Source organism: Oncorhynchus masou, chromosome 16 (genome assembly GCF_036934945.1).
Source record: "Oncorhynchus masou masou isolate Uvic2021 chromosome 16, UVic_Omas_1.1, whole genome shotgun sequence".
NCBI classification, from domain to species: domain Eukaryota; kingdom Metazoa; phylum Chordata; class Actinopteri; order Salmoniformes; family Salmonidae; genus Oncorhynchus; species Oncorhynchus masou.
The window spans coordinates 24,435,869-24,455,749 of record NC_088227.1 but is presented as its reverse complement, the minus strand read 5'-3'; the positions used below and the strand labels follow the sequence as shown (position 1 = coordinate 24,455,749).

At 43.5% G+C, this 19,881-nt stretch overlaps 4 protein-coding genes across 4 annotated transcripts in view; 2 read left to right on the top strand and 2 right to left on the bottom strand.

The window, feature by feature from the left end:
• The first annotated feature begins 597 nt into the window (after positions 1-597).
• Positions 598-1,894, top strand: gtf2h5 (general transcription factor IIH, polypeptide 5). Its single transcript, XM_064991276.1, has 3 exons — positions 598-673; positions 1,042-1,111; positions 1,289-1,894. Exons 2-3 carry the CDS (start codon positions 1,077-1,079, stop codon positions 1,467-1,469), a joined length of 216 nt encoding a protein of 71 aa, XP_064847348.1. The 5' UTR covers positions 598-673; positions 1,042-1,076; the 3' UTR covers positions 1,470-1,894.
• Positions 1,895-2,108: 214 nt separating this feature from the next.
• Positions 2,109-3,692, top strand: dynlt1b (dynein light chain Tctex-type 1b). The gene is made up of 5 exons (XM_064991275.1): positions 2,109-2,218; positions 2,395-2,436; positions 2,716-2,839; positions 3,157-3,234; positions 3,316-3,692. The coding sequence occupies exons 1-5, from the start codon at positions 2,192-2,194 to the stop codon at positions 3,384-3,386; spliced, it is 342 nt and encodes a 113-aa protein (XP_064847347.1). The 5' UTR covers positions 2,109-2,191; the 3' UTR covers positions 3,387-3,692.
• Positions 3,693-3,890: 198 nt separating this feature from the next.
• On the bottom strand, positions 3,891-11,087 carry tmem181 (transmembrane protein 181). Its single transcript, XM_064991273.1, has 17 exons — positions 10,988-11,087; positions 10,381-10,484; positions 9,855-9,922; positions 9,486-9,576; positions 9,268-9,389; positions 9,006-9,122; positions 8,789-8,869; positions 8,598-8,697; positions 8,274-8,404; positions 8,068-8,159; positions 7,918-7,975; positions 7,644-7,746; positions 7,466-7,517; positions 7,275-7,357; positions 6,859-6,948; positions 6,698-6,764; positions 3,891-6,520 (listed from the first exon to the last, which is right to left on the bottom strand). The coding sequence occupies exons 1-17, from the start codon at positions 10,993-10,995 to the stop codon at positions 6,436-6,438; spliced, it is 1,452 nt and encodes a 483-aa protein (XP_064847345.1). The 5' UTR covers positions 10,996-11,087; the 3' UTR covers positions 3,891-6,435.
• A 1,855-nt stretch (positions 11,088-12,942) lies between these two features.
• tulp4a (TUB like protein 4a) overlaps positions 12,943-19,881 on the bottom strand; it is a 53,651-nt gene continuing 46,712 nt past the window's right edge. Inside the window, 3 exon segments of the mRNA XM_064991272.1 lie at positions 12,943-16,102; positions 16,323-17,092; positions 17,095-19,812. Of these exon segments, the coding sequence (XP_064847344.1) occupies positions 15,986-16,102; positions 16,323-17,092; positions 17,095-19,812 (3,605 nt within the window). The 3' untranslated portion in view covers positions 12,943-15,985.

Below are 19,881 nucleotides of genomic sequence, written 5' to 3'. Positions count from 1 at the left end.
GTAGCTCTTCGGCTGCATCAGATTCACAACTGGAGGTTGAATATTTGAAGGTGTCCATGCTAGCTGGGCTAAAAACAAATGTAGAATTACTGATGCTAAGCATTGGATGTGCTCGTGGAAGCAGAACTACCTGTCGTCGACAGGTGCAGGTTTAGTACTGCTGGTAGTAGCAGTACTAGTTACCAGTAGAGCTGTATGTGTCTATGGACCCGTGCATTAGTTAAAAAAAAACAATTTATCAATTTTCGAGCAAACTAAATGAGCAGCAGCTACGCTTGGATACATACGGGACCGTTAGTGGAATTCCCCCGAGAGAGAAACGGTTACTGTGATTGGATGTTAATTATATGACTAGGCTACCTGTATTTGACATTGTGTTGTCATTTCGCTGAACACCAGATGGTTTAATGAAACGAGTGAAACGAGGTTGCTCAGGGAGAAAAAAAACTCAAGAGAGAAAAAAATAAATGCGCTGTTTGAAAATGTGAAAATGTGAAAATGTGAAAAAATATACATATATATATATATATATAAAATGCCCAGTTTGGGAATACCTGACTGAACCTTTATACCTCATCAGACACCATACATCCCACAATGCCTTTCGCGTTAAGGCATTTTGTACTTGTTAACAACGCAGCCAGCCATCAACACTGTTGAGCAAACAAGCTCCGTAAGTACAGAATAATACACCGATTAGCTATTTATCGCCACAAAATGACAATCAGCGAAGAGCTGATCTATTCTAGCCTGAATATTCGCAAATGAGCAGGCTTTGAGATTGTGACTGAAACATGTCAGACTGAGCATTTCGAAGTGTAGCAAACTAGGCTAACTAGCTATTCAGCAATGATGTTAATAACGCCAGCTAACGTTACCTAGTCCTTACTTTGCTCCTCTTTGTCTCACTTTAATATTAGTAAATTACCTCTGCAGTGAGAAGCTACAGTTCAGTTAATGACTTTTAGAGTGTGTCATACGTCAAGGTGCATGTCACATTGTGTTGGTGTTCACGTCTATATTTTGTTTACTTTTTTCCAGGTTTTGGAGACTGGTGTTTGGAATCTAACATTATCATGGTCAACGTACTAAAGGGTGTTCTTGTCGAGTGGTATGCATGCACAAAGCCTATCATATTTTCAAATTATCAAACTGAAATCAATCAAGCTAATCACATGAATCATGCAGAAAATCCAGCCTGTCTGCTATACTGTACCAGCTATGATAATCAGATGTTTCAGGAGACGATCACAGGTTTCATATCTTCTTTCCCCACTACTTGAAACAGTGACCCTGCCATGAAGCAGTTCCTACTGTACCTAGATGAGACATCTGCCCTGGGAAAGAAGTTTATCATCCAGGACCTTGACGACACCCATGTTTTCATTCTGGCTGAGGTGGTCCACATACTCCAGGAGAGAGTTGGGGAGCTGATGGATCAGAACTCCTTCCCCATCACCCAGAAATAAAGAAGGAAGTAGATGCTTCAGCAATATAACAAATGATATTCTTCACAAACATTGAAATGTCTGTTTGGGGATATTTGTTCAGTGAAATATTTGTATTTATATGTATGAGCCTTTTATTCTGCATGCCAGCTGTCCATGTTTTTTTTCCCCCAGTTATGTGGAGTAATTCAAGGAATTTATTTTTAAATAAGAAACGTTTATTTGTTTTTCATCCAAATTGGTGCAAATATAAGTTTTGTTAAGTGTGTTGTATTGATCATGCTTTAAAATGAGACTGGTGGTGATTAGCCTACACTGCAAACTTGCGAATGACCAGTGTTTAAGCCCACTTTAATTCACCTGTTTTTATGGTGTATATTCATAACTTTTGGATGGCTTAAATTAGATGTAATAAACTTTTGTACCTGTCTCAATAAGCTTTAAAATGTGTTTTATTATACATTTCCTGCACTCTTTTCTTGTCCATGATTAGGTTTCTTGGGTTTTTATGGTAAAGCCAGCCAATTGTTATATTGCACAGTAAGCTTTGAAGATGTAATCAGTGAGGATGGAAATATACCCAGTCTCTGTTTTTATTGTGAACAAGGAAGAAAGAGACATGATTTTGTCCATGCAACAACCAGTACAGAAACGACTATCATCACTCTTGCGCATGCGCCTCACACCCACCCAAATTTGGCGACAGCCGAGCGAGCTAGCGGTAACGGTTGTTTGCTAACATCATGGATGAGTTTCAGACTGGAGAAGAGGTTAGCTAGATGTTCAAAATTGCTAATTAATATATCCACCTAATTAATGTAACATTTGTTTAAATATAATGCTATTTGAAGACGCATGTTCGCAATGTTAGGTAGCTAGCTAACGTTACTGTTGTTCCCCAGCTACTATAACTGTTCTGCATGCCTTTGTCTTTTTATCCTGCCAGACTGCCTTTGTCGTTGACGAAGTGAGCACTATCATCAAAGAGGTACTTTTAGCCGAGTGAGAAGTTAGCTAATGGTTGCATTGGTAGGAGACATTCATGTTCAGAAAAGTCGCCTAGCTATTTGCTACATTGCAACAACTCATCACCCCGCTGCCTGTTGCTAAGGACATCATGCCGGGATTACGTTGGTTGCTAGCCACATCAATATGAGTAATGCAACTAAAGTGGGCTGTGACACGTCTGTTTATTCATTTGTATTTTCTCTGGATAGTCAGTAATTTCAGAAACTAAGCCTGTTCCTCTTTTTATATGTCTTCTCAGTCAGTAGAAGGAGCCATAGGAGGAAATGCCTATCAACATAGCAGAGTGAACCAATGGAACACCAATGTAGTGGAACAGTCCCTGAGTCAACTTAGCAAACTGGGCAAGCCTTTCAAGTACATTGGTATGTAGCCCTGAATGCAAGGAAAGGAACAGTGTTTGGCTGGGCTATATCAGGCCATCATTGTAAATAAGAATTTGTTCTTAACTGACTTCAAGTTTTATAAAAGTTCAATAAAAATAAATGAAAAATAAAGCCGCATCAGTGTTGGGGGGAGGCACATATAATTGAAATCAGTTACTTTAATTCCTGCACTAAAATATACCATCACCACTTTCGTTGATGGATCATCCTATACAATGATCATACTTACATTCCACATTGAGATGGATTTGTATGTTATTGCTGAAAGGGGTCATTTAACTGTTGTTTCTCCACAGTGACCTGTGTTATCATGCAGAAAAACGGGGCAGGTCTACAGACAGCCAGCTCATGCTTCTGGGATAACACCACTGATGGTGAGAATCTCTCTCACAAACACAACCAGATATGAGATGAGATGGAGATTGTCATTTATCCCACCTAACCTTCTCTTCCAGGAAGCTGTACAGTGAGGTGGGAGAATAAATCCATGTACTGCATCGTCAGTGTCTTCGGCCTGGCCATCTGAATCTACCGCCTGCACTCAATTACACTACATGAATGTTGGTTTTTCCATTCCGTCCAAACTGATTGTTAGCATAAAGCCCAATATTATACCCTGATGATGACAGCTCTTCTGTCAAAACGTTGGTTATTCAATTATTGCATCTAAGCTCCTAGAGTGTGCGGCTCTCTTTTTTTCATAAAGCCCACCATACCAAAGTATTTCTACTGCTTAAAAGACTTTTGTGCATCTTGTTTGTTTAGATTTTACGAGGACCAATTTGTCATGTTAGGATTTGTTAGTGACGTTTCAATAAATGTTCAGTCATTGCTTGTTTGCCAGCTTCCAATTTAACCCCCAACTATAATTCATTCTACCACAACACCTATAGGCCAGTGAAATGCTGAGTAGAGGTCACCCCAGAGACACATTGTCTTATCGTCAGATAGCGTGATGACTTCACTGATCAGTTGAGGACTGTCGTGTAGGAATGAGGCCCCATCAGAAGACAATGCCCAGAGACATGCATGTTTTATAATTTACAAGTTTTAATGAATATTTGCTGTATACACAAGTGCTTTATTTACATGTGATACAGTATTTACAGAGTGCCGTTCTAATTTAGTCAAACGAGTCTACCATAAAGAAAATCATGGTTCTTACTCAAACCTCAAAATAACCACCACAATCATGTCCCTATAAGCCACAAATATAAATATGAGATGCTCCATCACAAACAAAAAGATTTCAGACTGCAGTCAAAGTTTGGAGAAAACTCCTGACCCTGGTACAAAGTGGAAACAAGGCACCATCTTTATTAGAATACACGTTTGGAGGATCAGTGGTAACTCTTTCCTTCAACACAAACATTTCATTCATTCGGTTCAGACAGAACATTACCAATGGTTAGTGATGAAAACTAACTTGCCTCCTTGAGCCTGTATCCATAAAATCCTGCATCAGGTTATTGATTACAGAAAAAAAAAAGGTACAAAACAATAATCCAGAATGTTATTATTTGGTTCATTTGTACAAATGAAATTTACATATAGCCAAAGTACCTTTGGAGTAAACAAAAAATAAAAGCTATGAAAGGCAAGCTAAAATAAACGATAGAAGAGCCAAATATGCTACTTGAGTATTCCTTTAACACACAGATGTCAAACTCATTCCAGGGAGGGCCGAGTGGCCGTGGGTTTTCTTCCCTCCCTTGATGAATTAAGGTCACTAATTAGTAAGGAACTCCCCACACATGGTTGTCTCGGTCTTAATTGCAAGGAAAAACCAAAAGCCTGCAGACACTAGGCCCTCCACGGAATGAGTTTGACACCACTGCCTTAATATTTCCCAATACACATTTCACAAGACATCACAATCAAATGATTAAGCATTAGAAGTGTTTGAATGAACTTCAGGAATCATCCATATCTTAAGTCTAGACTATTGGTTCGGGAATGTGAAAACTGAAAACTTTTTCCATAGCTATTAAACAATAGTGACATAATTTTGGGGGGCAAAATTGACATACGATTTGGACACCAGGAGTACAATCATACAGTGGCTTCACTTAGGAATGGATTGGCAAAAGAGTGGGTCAACTGCTACACCTACTCAAGTTAAGGTTCTTCCTGCTGGTATTGTAACGCATGGTGGTAGTCCGGTAAATATTCAGAAAACTTCACTTCTATGGGTATTAGATTGATGGATATGCATGCTTATACTCTGGCTATTAACAGAGTATATGACAAGCATACAACAGTGAATTGCTGTTCTAAACTGGTTTTTACAACCAGTTGAGATAAAGGTCTTGGATAAAAACAGTGTCAGCATGGTATGTTTTTTTGCAGAATTACACCCCCCCCCCCCCCCTCAAACTCAGAATGTCAGAGAGCTTAGTAGGAATGGCTAAAAACAAACACATTTCAAGCACAAAAGAGACAGTGGTTTAACACTAGTTACATTGTGATTTTTGTATAAATAATAAATCCCATGATCAAATGTGTCACGCTTTCCTTCAAAGTTAATTTATATATCCAAGAATTATGATATGCGGCTGATGATAACCAAAAGATACAGTGTACAGAACGTTTGTTTTTATGTGGCTACTTGATGACTAAAATGCTATAAAACATTTGACCATACCTGCACACCTTTCCTTTCTTTGAATTGATATTCAGAATACACAATTTTTCAGTTAAAAAATATATTTATGTACAGTTACTAGGGCTGGCACAATTACCGTATAACCGCGTAACCGACGGTTGTGGATGAAGACCACCAAGACGGGACGGCCGGGCATTCGTGCATTGGAGTCCGTTTCTGCGGTAACATGTACTCTTAACGTGATGAAACCTTTTCGCCCCTTGCTGAAATAAGAAACTAGCAAACTCCCCCCACAATGCATCAGAAAAATAAGTAATTACATTTCTATGGCAGCACATGCAGTCAGGAGCGAAGGAGGAGAAAAATGTGTGTAAAAACAAAAACGGTTATTACGGAGACCGCGGTCATTTGGCTGGCCAATTACCATCATTCAAAATTCAATGACCTTCACAACCCTAACAGTTACAGTATTTTACCATTTGCATTATTTCTGCAAACGTTCCTTATTTACAAATGGTGGTTCATTCCTTGAATATGCTGTCCAATGAGGGGATTCGATTAGGCTAGCCCAGGCAGGAATAGTTTGCACCGGGTGAAAAGTGATTGCAATCGTTTTGTGACCGGGGTGCTTCCCGGGCATGAGCCGGGTGTCCTGTTCTGGCCGACAGCAAAGTCGGCTCAAAACCAAAAAAAGTGGCGTAGGTTAAGTGGAGTGATGAGTAGGATTCTGTGTTCACAAGCAAAAGTGACTGATTAAAAATCTTTATCTGCCTTCCCAATGAAAACTAGTTTCAAATGTTTGTTATTCTTTTGAGAAGTTATTCGTTTTGAGAAGGGTTCGCCTCCCTCAGTCTTCACCCCGGTCACGTGATGGGCACTGCCAGGTGCAACCCGGGCCAGTTTAATAGAATCCCCTCAAGGATTCAATCAGGACAACAGGGGAGTGAATGACGCACCAATCAGGAATGGATCAGTCGCTGTCGCTCTCATTCTGGTACTTGGCTGTTGCTTTGATGGCACGGCCATTTTGCAAAGGCATCTCCTCGTAATCGCTCCTTCATAGAAAATAAATACATACCAGTCTGAGCAGAAACACATTTAGAGACATTCAAAGCAGGCATATGCAGACTCCGATATCTAGAATTGATCTCAAGACAGTGACGCCTACATCTTTAAGTAGAACAATGTATAACAAAGGCAATGAGAGACAGTGAATTAACATGACTACTTACCCGTATATGACTTCATCATCTGAGTCATTGAGCATGGAGAATGCAGGATTATCCTTCAACTGGGAGTCTAATACACAAGATTATGAGATTGACAAGGCAATAAGTAACCAGACTCATCTTTCAAATCTCATTGCATATTTTTCTTCTCAAGAATCACTTACCATAAATGGCGTCTTTTGAGGGCGAATACACAAATGCTAATGTGTACAAGTAAAAGTTGAGTAATCCATAGAAAGATAAAAATTCAGCTGGTATGTCGAGTTAAGGATCAGATCTAAGTAAACATATCTAATGATTGCAAAGCTCATCAAGATGACAATTTTTTTTAAACCTATGCTACTGACTGCAGAATTCACAATAGAAGAGAAGACGTCAGTGGCAGGTAGCCGAGCGGTTATGATTGTTGGGCCAGTAACCGAAAGGCTGCTGGTTCGAACCCGAAAGCTGACAATATTACAAATCTGCCCATATGCCCTCGAGCAAGGCACCACTGATTGCTCCTGTAAGTCACTCTGGATAAGCGAGTCTGCTAAATGACAAAAAAAAAGAAAAGAAAGACATTGACAAGAAAGGATATAGTTCTGGTAATGGGTTGACAACTCAGCCACAAAGTTGTCTTGCAGAGCCTTGGCACCAAACCTAAGATAGAGTATCGCCATGCTAGAGGGAATGGAACAAATGAGATAATAATAATATTATTGTTTGATCCATCCAGTTTAGATACCATGACCAGGCTCAATAGAAGTCAACAGGTGACAATGGCCGTACCTTATTACCAGGACCACAAACGTCAGCGCAGTCAGAAACTTCAGCCGGAGATCTGATGACCAAGATGAGACCACAGTACAATAGAAAGAATATTAGGAAAGGCTAAATGAGAGTGGATGTATCAAATGCAACCCCTAACTCTATCGGGATTAGAATATGACAAATGCATCATTGTTACCGGTATAGGGCATGTTCTTGAGCTCAGAACAAGCTCTGACGATGAGGAAGATGAGATACAGGACGTACAGGGTCACCACCACCAGGAAGAAAATCTTCATGCCCTGGAAGTACAACAAAACCTTTAATCAACTTGATGGGCGTTGCACTACTACCTCTACCGTCAATGTCCAAACTTCTACCAGGTTCAAAAATATATATAATTATACACTGGACATGTGCTTCTGAATTTTCCATAAAAATGATCTCACAGAAGGTAAATGTGTTCCACTCACCTGGAAGTTAGCGATGTCCACTTTGTACTGGTAGGTGGGGTCCTGTAGCTCATTGACCCTGTGGATGTAAAGGAAATTAGAGCTCATAACATCCTTTTCCAAACAGAGTATGTTATACAGTGTTAGTTTGACAGAGTCCTTCAGACATACGTTTGCCATATCCCCAAGGTAACTGCTGAGAGCCACAGGAGGCCGACAATGACCAGTTTAGGAAGATAGAACGTCAGACACTTCCTCTCTCCCTGAGACAGGAACCAGAATAATCCAGGATTAGAACAAAACAACAGGACACCAAACTGATTTTGGGTTCCAATACTAAAATATAGAGTTTGGTTAAAGATGAATGTGAGACCCACCTGAACCCGGATGCCATGGTAGACACAGAGCCAGAAGAGCAGCAGGGAACACAGGAAGAGGGCCTGGAAGAATGCATCCAGAGTCCTCGGAAACCAGCTGTTAACCAGGAACGACAGTGGGAAAAATGGATCTGAAACACAAGAACCCCAGCCATCAAAACAGGTAAAAACCTCAGACCTAAAGACTGTAGTGTATATGGGTTTTAACAGCAAGGTTAGGCCGTCAGAAGGGTACGTTCAAACATATTACACCGTTTAAATATCAAGGCCTGGTGTGCAGTGGAAGGCACAAAGGAAAGAGTGGTAAACAACTCGATGACTCACCGTTATACAGCAGTAGTAGAGGCAGCAGGATGGACATCCACTTTTGCTCAATGCCCCAGTCTCTCATGGAGAACTTCCTCAGAGAGTGAGCAAACATGCACTGCAATACACAACAGCAAAGACTAACATACAAAGACAAAACATACACAGCAGAAACAATAAAGATGGATTCAATTGCATAGATCTCTTACCGTCACCATGAAGGTCAAAACCACAAAGACAAACCGGAACCAGATCTCCACTTGAGAGAACGAGGGATTATACATCTTCCACTGAGAGAGAGGAGAAAGAAATGTGTCATTGAAATGCAGTTCAAAGCCACTGTGTGTCAGTAGGATGAGACTCATCTTCAGAAACAGCCAGCTGACAGTTTAAACAGGTTTTCCAGCCAGTGTGTTGTGAGCTCACCATGAAGTTGACCTTGACTTCGTAGGTGATGTTCTCCAGGCCTTTGAAGCTGACATTGATCTGGTACTGTGTGTAATTCAGATAGCCCAGGTGCACCACGATGATCTCATCACACTTCTGCAGGAGGAAACAGCAGGATAGACACCTTGTTATCAACCAACCAATTGGTCAATGAACTGATTGATGACTGACTAGTCAATTGGCTGACAAACTGGTTAACTGATTAATGAATGGCTAGACCGATATATTGATTGCCACTCACAGCGCCACAGTGCAGCATTCGTGATTTCTGGTGCACGTTGCTGCGGATGTGCATGACGCTGGCATCCTGCATGACTCCCTTCAGCTCCACGTTGATCTCAAAGTGCTGCAGGAAGTCCACCACTGAATAGAGACAAAGGCAACAAAAAAAAGTAAAATATCCATATGACATGAAAGTCTTAGAAGGAAAAAACATTTTTTTAAGGGAGTAAATCTCACCAGTGCTGTGTTCCACCTGCATTATACAGGTGAGCCATAGCTGTTGGTTATAGGTGGAGAGGGGCGGGGACTGCAGGATGAAGGGACCAGTCTGAAACCATATTAGATCCATACTCAGAACATCACAATGTCAAAGAGTGGACATCAAGCTGTGTCCAGGACTTGTGGGTCCTGGACACATCTAAGTGTTCATTTTGGACTTTGCACTTCTTCCTCCCTTTTACCCTCCCAGTCTCACAAATATGTGTAAGCATCAGGGTGGTGTGAGTTTGTGCACTAATAAAAGCCATTTCTGATGTAAAGCAAACAGTTCAAGCACATTCCCTGCGATCCTGGAAAGACATGTATTTATATGTTTGCTCGTCTTACCTTTATGGATTGGTTTTTGTCCAGCAGTTCATCTCCACTGTATTTCGTCTCCGCAAGGATTTTAGGACCTGCAGAAGAATGAACAAAGTAAGCAAAATATTTCTCCAGGACCAGGTCAGGACCAGACAAAGTTCCTGCACAAACAGGCTTGTCACACCTATAGGCAAAACTAAGTCCTTAGTCTCCTCGACTAGATCCCTTTCCTACAGCAAATCCACCATTGTGCAGACATAGCATTTTCAACATTCTTTTCACTTTAGGAAAATGGTGTAATATTACCAATAAGGATCTTTCTAGTAAGGCTTTAATTAAGAGAAAGAGAGCGAGAAGTGGACTTCAGTATTTCCTTGCAGATAAAACTTCAGCCAGTAGACGCCAGTCATCACCCTCTGATTATGTTGGCTGGCTGCTGCATCACCCTAACTAGCCTTTCTGGCTCACTGTTTCCCAGCAGTAATATAGACTTGGGCCCACTGCGGGTATTCTAAGAGTGTGCACATTGATAGAATATATAAAAACTACATACCTGCTATACCAATGAAGACAGTGAGGCCAAAACAGATCAAGAACACCACAAAGACCAAAACAAAGTGTCTTTTGGAGAGTGTGTAGAGCCGCATGGGGGCTAGCCTGAAATTGAGAAAGGATATCAGGATATCATGCTACAATCAGTTTCCTGAAAACAATTGGAGTCCTCTCTCTGTGATGAACATTTGATTTAAACACCTATGCTCAAGACATTAAGAGGTTTTCATAATAAAATCGAAGCATAAGCCAACTCAGTAATTTAGGCTAGTTTAGGAAGTCTGAGAGGCTTATTATCTGGCCAGCTATAAATTACACACCGTCAGCTTAGCAATTAGCCACACTAGAAATGTTAATATATTGCATAGTAACACATACCGGTACCAGAATATAAGACGAACGAAAAAACACCTGCCACCAAAAACACGGTGGCGTGCAAACTAGTTAGTTAACGTGTAAAGTAACGTAGGTGTGTCTGTCAACTTTGCATAGGATCCCGTTGCAAGCAGACGACTAGCAGAAACTAACGTTTTGAGATTAAAAATGTACGATATGAAGTGGCAACAATACAACTAAAGTTGTAGATCGTCTTAAACATGAGAACTTACACATCCATTTCTGTAGATTCTCACTCTAGAATACAGATCAAATCAAAACGTCCAGGTAAAATCCACATCCGTATACATCAGTCTGTATGCGACAACCAAATGAAACGTCACCACTGGACGTCGCGGGACGGAAGTCACGTTGGGACAAGAGAGTAGGCGGAGCTTTTTATTGTAGCTCAGTTAGAGGGAGTGGATTTGGTCGTTGCAAGCGCAAAAATCAGATTTTCATCCTCATTTCAACTCTAATGAAAAACATGTGATTTCAATTTTGCCTGTATACATCAAGACCCATCATGCATCCAAACCATTAATGTATATGAACCCTGGATTGCTGATGCTGTGTATTGGCCATTGATAGGCTTTGAAGCCACCTGTCGGCCATATTTGCATTCCCAGGAGGAGCAGTCCATAGGAATTCATGGACAAAATGACATGTATTTAAGTATATTTTATTGTAGTGGGGACAGGAGCATTAGTAATATCAAAATCTTATACTTTAAGGAAAATGTTTTGATATATTTTGACATTTTCATGTTTAGCTCACATAATATAATTTAAAAGTATACATTAAGGTATCTGTAATATAATACATGTCAAAAACGAATGTAGACATTAATAAATACATTTCTATAATTTCCTAAATATGTTTTACAATGGTGGGGGAGTGCCAAGATATAGGTCCCGCCCTGTTTGCTGAACCTGTCCAATATAAACACAAGTTTTCGTTCCAATTTGCAACTGTTTGGAGTAATGAATACACCCCAACACTTGTTGCCTTCACTCATTGGCCTGTGCCTATATCATATAGGCTTCTGCCATAATGACCTTAAAATTGTCTTGTATTATCAGCAGAAGTAACAGCATTTTTTAAACGAAGGTAGCCTATAGGGACACATATTTGACGTAAGATCCCATAAAACCGAAAGATACGCTTTTCATTATTTATCTAAACCTGCAAAACACGGAACTGTCCAAAGAAAACCAGTGATGCTTTATCGCGCACCTGAACCACAATGCGCCATGTTGAGGATGGTGCATGGCTGCAGCTGGATATTCTGTAAAGGCTATATCCATAATGTAAATACACATTGACAAATGTTATTAATCGTATCATTATGTTAATACCTACATTAAAATCAAATGCAGTTAATAGGCCTATGTAAGCTCACAAATGCTTGTTCATTGTAGAGTAATGATTGAATTAACACAAAAATACATATATTGGATTATTTAATATTGGTGTAGTGACCCTATAATTTACCTGTAAAAACGATCGTCGCGGTAAGGTGTCAGGTCTTCCTTTAATTCGTTATAGACCTCTTGTATCTTCTTACAGAAATATTTAAATTCACTGTATAGAGGGTTTTCGAAGGTGGAGTAGTCGGTGTCCATCGTGCCGGTGTCTGAGGTCTGAAAATGGCGATGGGAAATAATCCGCAGCCTTTACAAAACCACGCCGGTTTCTCTTTTGTGTTCTCTCGTTTAATTGAAACTGCAGGCAAAGCTTTTTTGTTCGTGCAGGTCTAAAGAAAAAGCACAAAAAACGAGGGGGCGGAAGCGAACATACAAATACAGCGGTGAGAATCACGTGACAATTCAGCACCACGGAGAGAGGGAAGCGACTGTGATTGAAGATCAATGCTCCTACAGCTTTTCATCTGCATTTCTGCACGGATACACGGTTTACTACATTAAGAGAAAGCTATTTTCTATGGGACTTTTGTGCCCAACACACTTTGTTTTAGAGGGCTACTGTTACTAGGAATTCCAATTTTAGCTTTACAACATAGTAAAGTTGATCATTGTTAAATGGAATCCGTAAGCTATTAGAAGAAACATGTACAAGGATAAAGAAATCATACATTTTTCATTATGAAACACCTACAGGGTTCCCACAGGGTTCCAAGGAACGATAAAGTAGCACATCCCAAACAGACTAGACACACAAAACAAAATCTGAAACAATGACATTTTATTCAAAAGATGCGTGACATATACAATTGTAAAATAATTAACATGGCATGCCTTACTACCGTTCACTATAAACATTCAGTCACCAAATCACTCAGATTTTTTCAAGTTTTTTTCCTATATATGTCTACAACTACATGTACAAAGCACATTTCTGATCAAACGAAAAGCCAAATCCTACAATGTCTACTACAGGTTACCACCTCAAATGAATTCATTTAGAATCCTAAACCAGTGTCCAAGGGAGATCTATACATGTTTTCAGTGGCTTATCCAAACGGTCATGTCATGTGGACTGATGTGTGAGTTGTATTGAAATAACACACAATCAAAATTGACCAGTCAGTCAACACCATGAATGCGTAGATTTCCATTGCATGGTGAGAATAAACAAAAAGATAAAACTCGGGAGTGAAAAAGGTTTAGCTTTCTCGAGGGGGAGAATTGGTGGAAATACACACACTGAAGAAGTTAACATAGATAACACTTATGGGATCGGTTGACCTCACAATTGAACACACTTGACACATACTTCCTTAAATGACTACTACCAACTACACTCAAGGACAGGGCACTTCTTCAGATCTTCTCCCATCCACTGCAAACTTCACAGAACACATATTGAAAAGTTGTCTCTTCCCTACTTGCCCACCCCCTCCCATGATCTGTCAAATAGGCTACACCAGTAACAAACCCCTTTCAACAGAAGGAAATGTTCAGCAAAGTCAACAAGTTATGTACAGCCTTTAGCTTAAGAAAAAAATCTCATAAATAAATGTACAGACCAGCAAAAAGAAATGGAATATCATAGTTTCCCCCACACTACTAGTGTGAAAGTGAAGGGTTGTCAAACAGTGTTGGTGAGGGGAGGACCTTTCTTTTGAAAATATTGCACAACAAAATTGTTAACACAAAATGAACATTGACGGACATGTTTAAGAGATTTTCTTTTCTTTGAATCAGGTCCATCTTAATCCCACCCCAACCAACAACTATCACATGCAGCTCAGAGGAAGAAAGGAAAATCTAATCTAATAATCTCATTGCTTTCAAGACCATGATGTGTGGATCTGGTCCGGAGTGATCTCTCTCTGTCACACAAGTGATCTAGGCCCCTTTGTATTAATCTTCCAAATTGTAGTAATTCCATTTTTTGGCACACACACGTTTTGAAGTGATCCTAACCATCCATCAAATAGATATTTTAGTTTGATTAATCATTTTTTCCAATGATATGTTTGAAAATTAGAAGTGTGGATGATGTTAACAGGTATCTTACCACACTTAAGTCCGCAAATATTTGAAGTGTCTATCAGCTTTTGCGCCAGCATCCATCCCCAGCCCTGCAGACTGTTCACAACGCATAGAGACCCAAGCCTGGATATCTAACAAAAACTAGTCAGCTTAAAAGATTGCAGTTTCAGCTTGCCAAATTCTAACAGGTTAAGATAACCACAATTAAGGAGAAAGCTATCTTCAAAGACTGAAAGAATAGAAAGATGTCAGGTTTCTCATGGATTATAGTGTATTTCTATATTTATACTACTGTACTACAGCTATCCGCCATAATATTGAACATACACAGTGGGCTACGATGAAAACAGCTGTCCAACTCCACCAGATCATTTTACAATATTTATGAATGATGTGGCAGTTATTTACATGACTTAAAAATAATAATAATAATAATAATAATGAAATGGCATAGGTGAAATATACAAAAATATTTCCTGTACCTTGCTTACTCATTTAGTGTGGGCTTAAGAGTAGGACACGCCTACACGATGACGCTCACTTCACAGAAGTGACAGCAAGTGACAAATTACTTCATGTCAGGGAAACAAAGGTCGGATTGGTGAACTCTTACCTCAAGGATCTTTGTTTGTGTCCCCGTCAACATGTCACCATGATAAAAATGGGAGACACAGGATAACGGTCACAACTATTCTGTAAAACCATTTTAAAACACACCGATTTTGTAGTGTACAGAACAGCATTTCAATTAAGTCTCTGTCTCTCCCAAATAAAGCAGACATCTTGAAATCCATGTAAACAAGGTACTAAGATTGTATAATAAACAACATGAATACGAAGAACAATTACAATGTTAAAATTCATATCTGAATACTGTATGACCTATTTGTAACAAGAGGAAAAACAAATGCAGAGATACATTAACCATATGAGCTACATCATCTTTTTTTTCCTTCAAATTCCAAGGACTGCCGTTCAGCTTACATCTTTTACCTCTCCAGAGTTTCTGACAACAGGGAAATCAGACAACTTGCGCATTTGCGTGTGCTAGTGCTCCAACAATACAATGCATATATTGAAACCTCAAATCCAGCCAAGATAGATTTGGATTGTAACAAAACACATGGCAGATAACTAAAAAATAACATTTCAAAAGCCTAGATTTCCCCCCCAGAAAGTTTGATCTTTAGGTGTAAAAACCTAAACGCCAAAGCAGTGTTATAAAGTGATGATAACGGTTTCATACAGCAACGGATTTCAGTGCCCAGTAGTACCTGTATGCTCTGGAAAGAAAAAAACGACATCTTCAATCTTCCAGATAGTTTTTTCAAGTATTACTGCTGCTCCTTTTTAAAACCGCACAGAGAGAACGACTCATCTCTCGGGACCATACTGACAGGAAACCCAAACCGTTAGAAGGTTGTAAGTTAAGTCTTTCCACTAGCTAGCTTTCATTAGCTAAAGCAGCATTTATTTGCATGACGACTACAGAAAGCTGAGCTCTTGGGCCCTGTAAGCAGTACAGGGGACCGCTGACTGTGCCAAGGCAAACTATGGCCCTGCTCCAACGCCTGCAGCCCATGCTTATTGCACCCTCTGGTGGCCACATTGGGCAGTGCAGCACCACAGTGTCTCGTTTTCTCGCTTGCGATGCGATATGCAGTTCATTTCAGTCTTTTCTCCAATATTAAAGTAACTTCAAATTAAATAATCTTGTCCTTCCAGCAGGTGTTCCGATCCTCGCTAGTATTCAGTGTAAGAGGGGGTGGGACCTCATTTGAGGCGTTGAGTAACATTAGCTAGAGCCACTGCGAAGGCTTGAACAGCAGAGAACGGGTACTGGAAGTCCAGGATGTAGGCGTTGCCGTCAATCCTGCCAAACTGCATCACCTAGTCACAAACACAAACAAATACACAGTCAGAGAACATAGACAGGAAGCTAACAAACAACATTTCAGATTGTCTCGGATTGTCTGAGCTATTTCCCTACTGAATGCTGAATTATATTTATTCCATGTCATATTCTTAGAAACTAATGGATTCACTCTTCTACATTCCTACACTATCTATACCCAACTATGTGTAAAAACTACATCTCCAGCCACCTCACCTGTCTCCCCTCCAGTTCGATCTGGAAGTTCTTGGCCGACTCCTGTGTGACACGTCCCCCAAAGTCCAGCTGGTAGACCTGAGTGGCCTCATTCCACAGTGGCTGCTTGTTGGCCATCACATAAACAAAGCCCTGGCTTCCCAACCCGCGGTCCTCCTTCTCATTGGCCTTGCGGCACTTGATCTCCTCTAACTCGCTGGCCGCCCGTAGGCTCCTCTTGCTCTTCCAGCCCTTCTTGCCGCTCTGGCACTGGTTGAGCAGCTCGTCCCCGCTGATGAAGAGCTCAGGTTCACTCTCTGAGCTGTCCTGGAACTCGCTGTTTGTGGGAGCCTTGCTCAGCTTCTTAGCTTTCAGCTGCTGCTCCTTCTGGCCTTTGGGCTTCTTCTTTTCCCTGCTGCCCAGCCGCGGGCTGGAGATCAGAGAGTTGAAGTCACCCAGGGCCCGGCCCTCCTTCTTGGATTTGCCTCCCTCGGCGATGGCCGGTGCATTGGCCTCCTCAGCCCTGCCATCTGCCCGCTTGCGGTTCTTCTTGCCAAACTTCTCAGCACTGCTGGGCACGGGGCTCTCGTTGAGGGAGAGGACCTCCTGGAAGCCCTCTCCGGCCTCCATTGCCATGGCCTCTGGTGAGCCACCATGACCCTGCAGCTGCAGCTCTGCTGGGGGCGGTGGAGGGGGAGGCGGTGGGGGAGGAGGGGGAGAGAGGACTGACTTGTCCACCATCATCTGAGAGAGCTTGGGGGGCATGGGGGGCAGTGTCCCCGAGGGGCTGGGCATGGGGGGCAGGGGTTGTAGGTGCCCCAGGGGGTGTGTAGGGCAATGGGGGGGATGGGGAGCCCGGCACAGGAGCTTCCCCCAGGGTACATTGGAGGGAGGGGGCAGCAGGCCAGGTTAGACAGGTTGGCTGGATAGCCAGGTGGGAGGACCAGGGTGGCATCCTGCTGGTTGAAAGGGACCGGGGCCACCACCTCCTTAGGGGAGCAGAGACGGGGAGAGCCTGGCATGGGCTGCTGCTGGGGCCCACTATAGGTTGTGCCAGGAGCATACTGAAGGGAAATCTGGTAACCTGCAGCTACAGCGGCAGCCTGGAAAGAGGCAGCACTGGGGCTGGTGGGGGACTTGGGGGAGAGGATGAAAGGCAGCCGGGAGATGTCGAGGTGTTGGGCTGGGCTGAGGATGAGCGGGGGTGGTTTGTGGGGTCCGGTGGAGCCAGCAGAGCTCAGAGTACCAGTCCGTTCCTGGGGCACCCACACCTCCTCAGTGGTGGTTGGGTCCCACTGGTATGGCGGTGGCCTCTTGACTGTCAGTCCAGACACATCTGCACCCCCTAGTGCCAGATGCCTCAATGACTGACTCAGTGCTTCATCCTCTGTGAAGGCTGAGTTCACATAGTCAGCCCTGTCTCTGTTCCCACCTCCTCCTCCATTCCCAGAGCCATCCAGGTTGTATGAGGATTGAGAGACTAGGGGAGAAGCGCTGTTGGAGTGGACGATCACCGTGCTGTGAGGAGCTCCATTCCCTGGAGGAAAATCCTGTCTAATGATTGTACCTCCTGCGATTCCATTCGCAGTCCCACTGGGAGCACTGCTGGCTGCACTGCTAAGCCCACTGCTGTTACTACTGCACTGACTGCAGGTGTACAGGGCTTTGGGCACCCTTTGTTGGTAGGAAGCGGCCAGTGCAGCGTTTTGGGATTTGGCTTTAGTGGGCAGGGTCCTCTGAGGGTCCAGCATCTGGGAAACTTTGAGAGCGGCCTCTCGGCTATTCCGCCTGAGTGTGGCATGGATCAGACTGCTGTCCAGCCTCTGTCCGGTGCTTCTCACCCCTGTGGTGTTCTGATTGGCTGTGTCAGGGTAGGGGGGCGGATCTCCACTGGGTATGGAATAGCGGGGAACGGTGAGCCTGTTGAGGGTTGCCGAGGCGTAGGGCAGCTGGATCTTCTTCGCGTCTGTTGAGGAAGAAGAGGAGGTAACCCGGAGGGTTGCTGAGCTTCCCGGGACCTGGAGCGTGTAAATGTTCTGGTTGCAGACAAGCCGCGTTCGAGGCCGGCACACCTCTTCCACGTTACCCCTGCTGTCGAACGTAGTTATCCGCTCGTAGCCTAGCGGCGTTGGGTACTGTGCCGCCTGCTGGCCAGGAGGATACAGGGAGAACTCGCCCTTCTTCAGGCACAGGTCCACTGGCGGCGGGGTGCCGTTACTGCCCCCAGCCTGTCCAGAGGCGGCGTTGGCTGCTGCAGCAGAGGCTGCAGCTGCGGCCACCGTCCCAGGGTAGGGGGGCGGGGGGTTCATCTTGCTGAGCTCCAGAGGGGCGCTGAACACCACCGTGTCCCCCTCAGCCAGCTGGGGGGCAGAGCGGGTGGGTTTGATCTTCAGCAGGTGCTCATGTTCCACGCTGACCCTTCTCTCAGCCACCAGCCCCCCTGCAGGGTGGGGGACAGGGATCTGGAGCGCACCCTGTTGGAGCTGGTGCACCGCTGCACCTGACACCTGAGAGGGGACAGAGATCTGGAGCTGTTGCTGCATCTGATGGTGCTGTTGTATCTGCTGCTGTTGCTGCATCTGATGGTGCTGCTGATGCTGTTGTTGTTGCATATGCTGCTGTATCTGTTGCTGCTGTTGCTGCAGCTGCTGTGTGTGTTGCTGCTGCTGTAACTGCTGCTGGAGCTGTTGTTGGTGCTGGAGCTGTTGTTGGTGCTGTTGTTGGATGTGCTGCTGCTGTTGCTGCATGTGCTGGATCTGCTGTTGAATGTGTTGCTGCTGCTGCTGGATCTGCTGCTGCTGCATCTGTTGGTGTTGCAGCATCTGCTGCTGCTGGATCTGCTGTTGATGTTGCTGTGCCAGTTGCTGTTGGTGATGTTGCTGCGCTAGTCGTTGTTGCTGTTGTTGTAGCTGTTGATGGTGATGCTGAAGCTGCTGTTGTTGTTGATGCTGAATTTGTTGTTGCTGATGATGTTGCTGCAGTGGTTGTTGATGGCTCTGTGGATGGCTTTGTTGTTGTTGTTGGTGGTGATGAGAGGGAGGAGGCCCAACCAGAAGCCGGCTCATCTCCAGCCCTCCAAATATGACCTGTCCAGGACTGGAGTACCTGCTGGGAACCGTGTACTGGGCGGTCAGGATGGTGTCCTGGCCCTGGTCAGACGACCCCCCTGCCCCTGCAGAACCCACGGAGGAGATGGCCGTGGGATTGGATAGGACGTCCAGCTGGACGTTCTGATTGGCTAGGAGGGACTGGACCAGGCCGATGCTCTGGGTGGGGGACATGGCCTGGGCGGGACTGTGGATGGGGGCAATGGGGATGTTGACAGTGCAGGGAGGGTTGTCGTCGGCCACGCCCGAGGCCCCGGTGACTGGCAGGTCATCCTCATCCTCACTGAAGACGTTGGGGCTGAACACAGGCAGGTTGATGTAGTCCATAGAGATCTTACGCACCTCCGGCAGGTAGATGGTCATCTGTCTGGGCTGCAGGTGGAGCAGACTTGTCTTGTAGATCACTGAGAGAGAGAGAGAGAGAGAGAGAGAGAGAGAGAGAGAGAGAGAGAGAGATAAGTGGAGGGATAGAG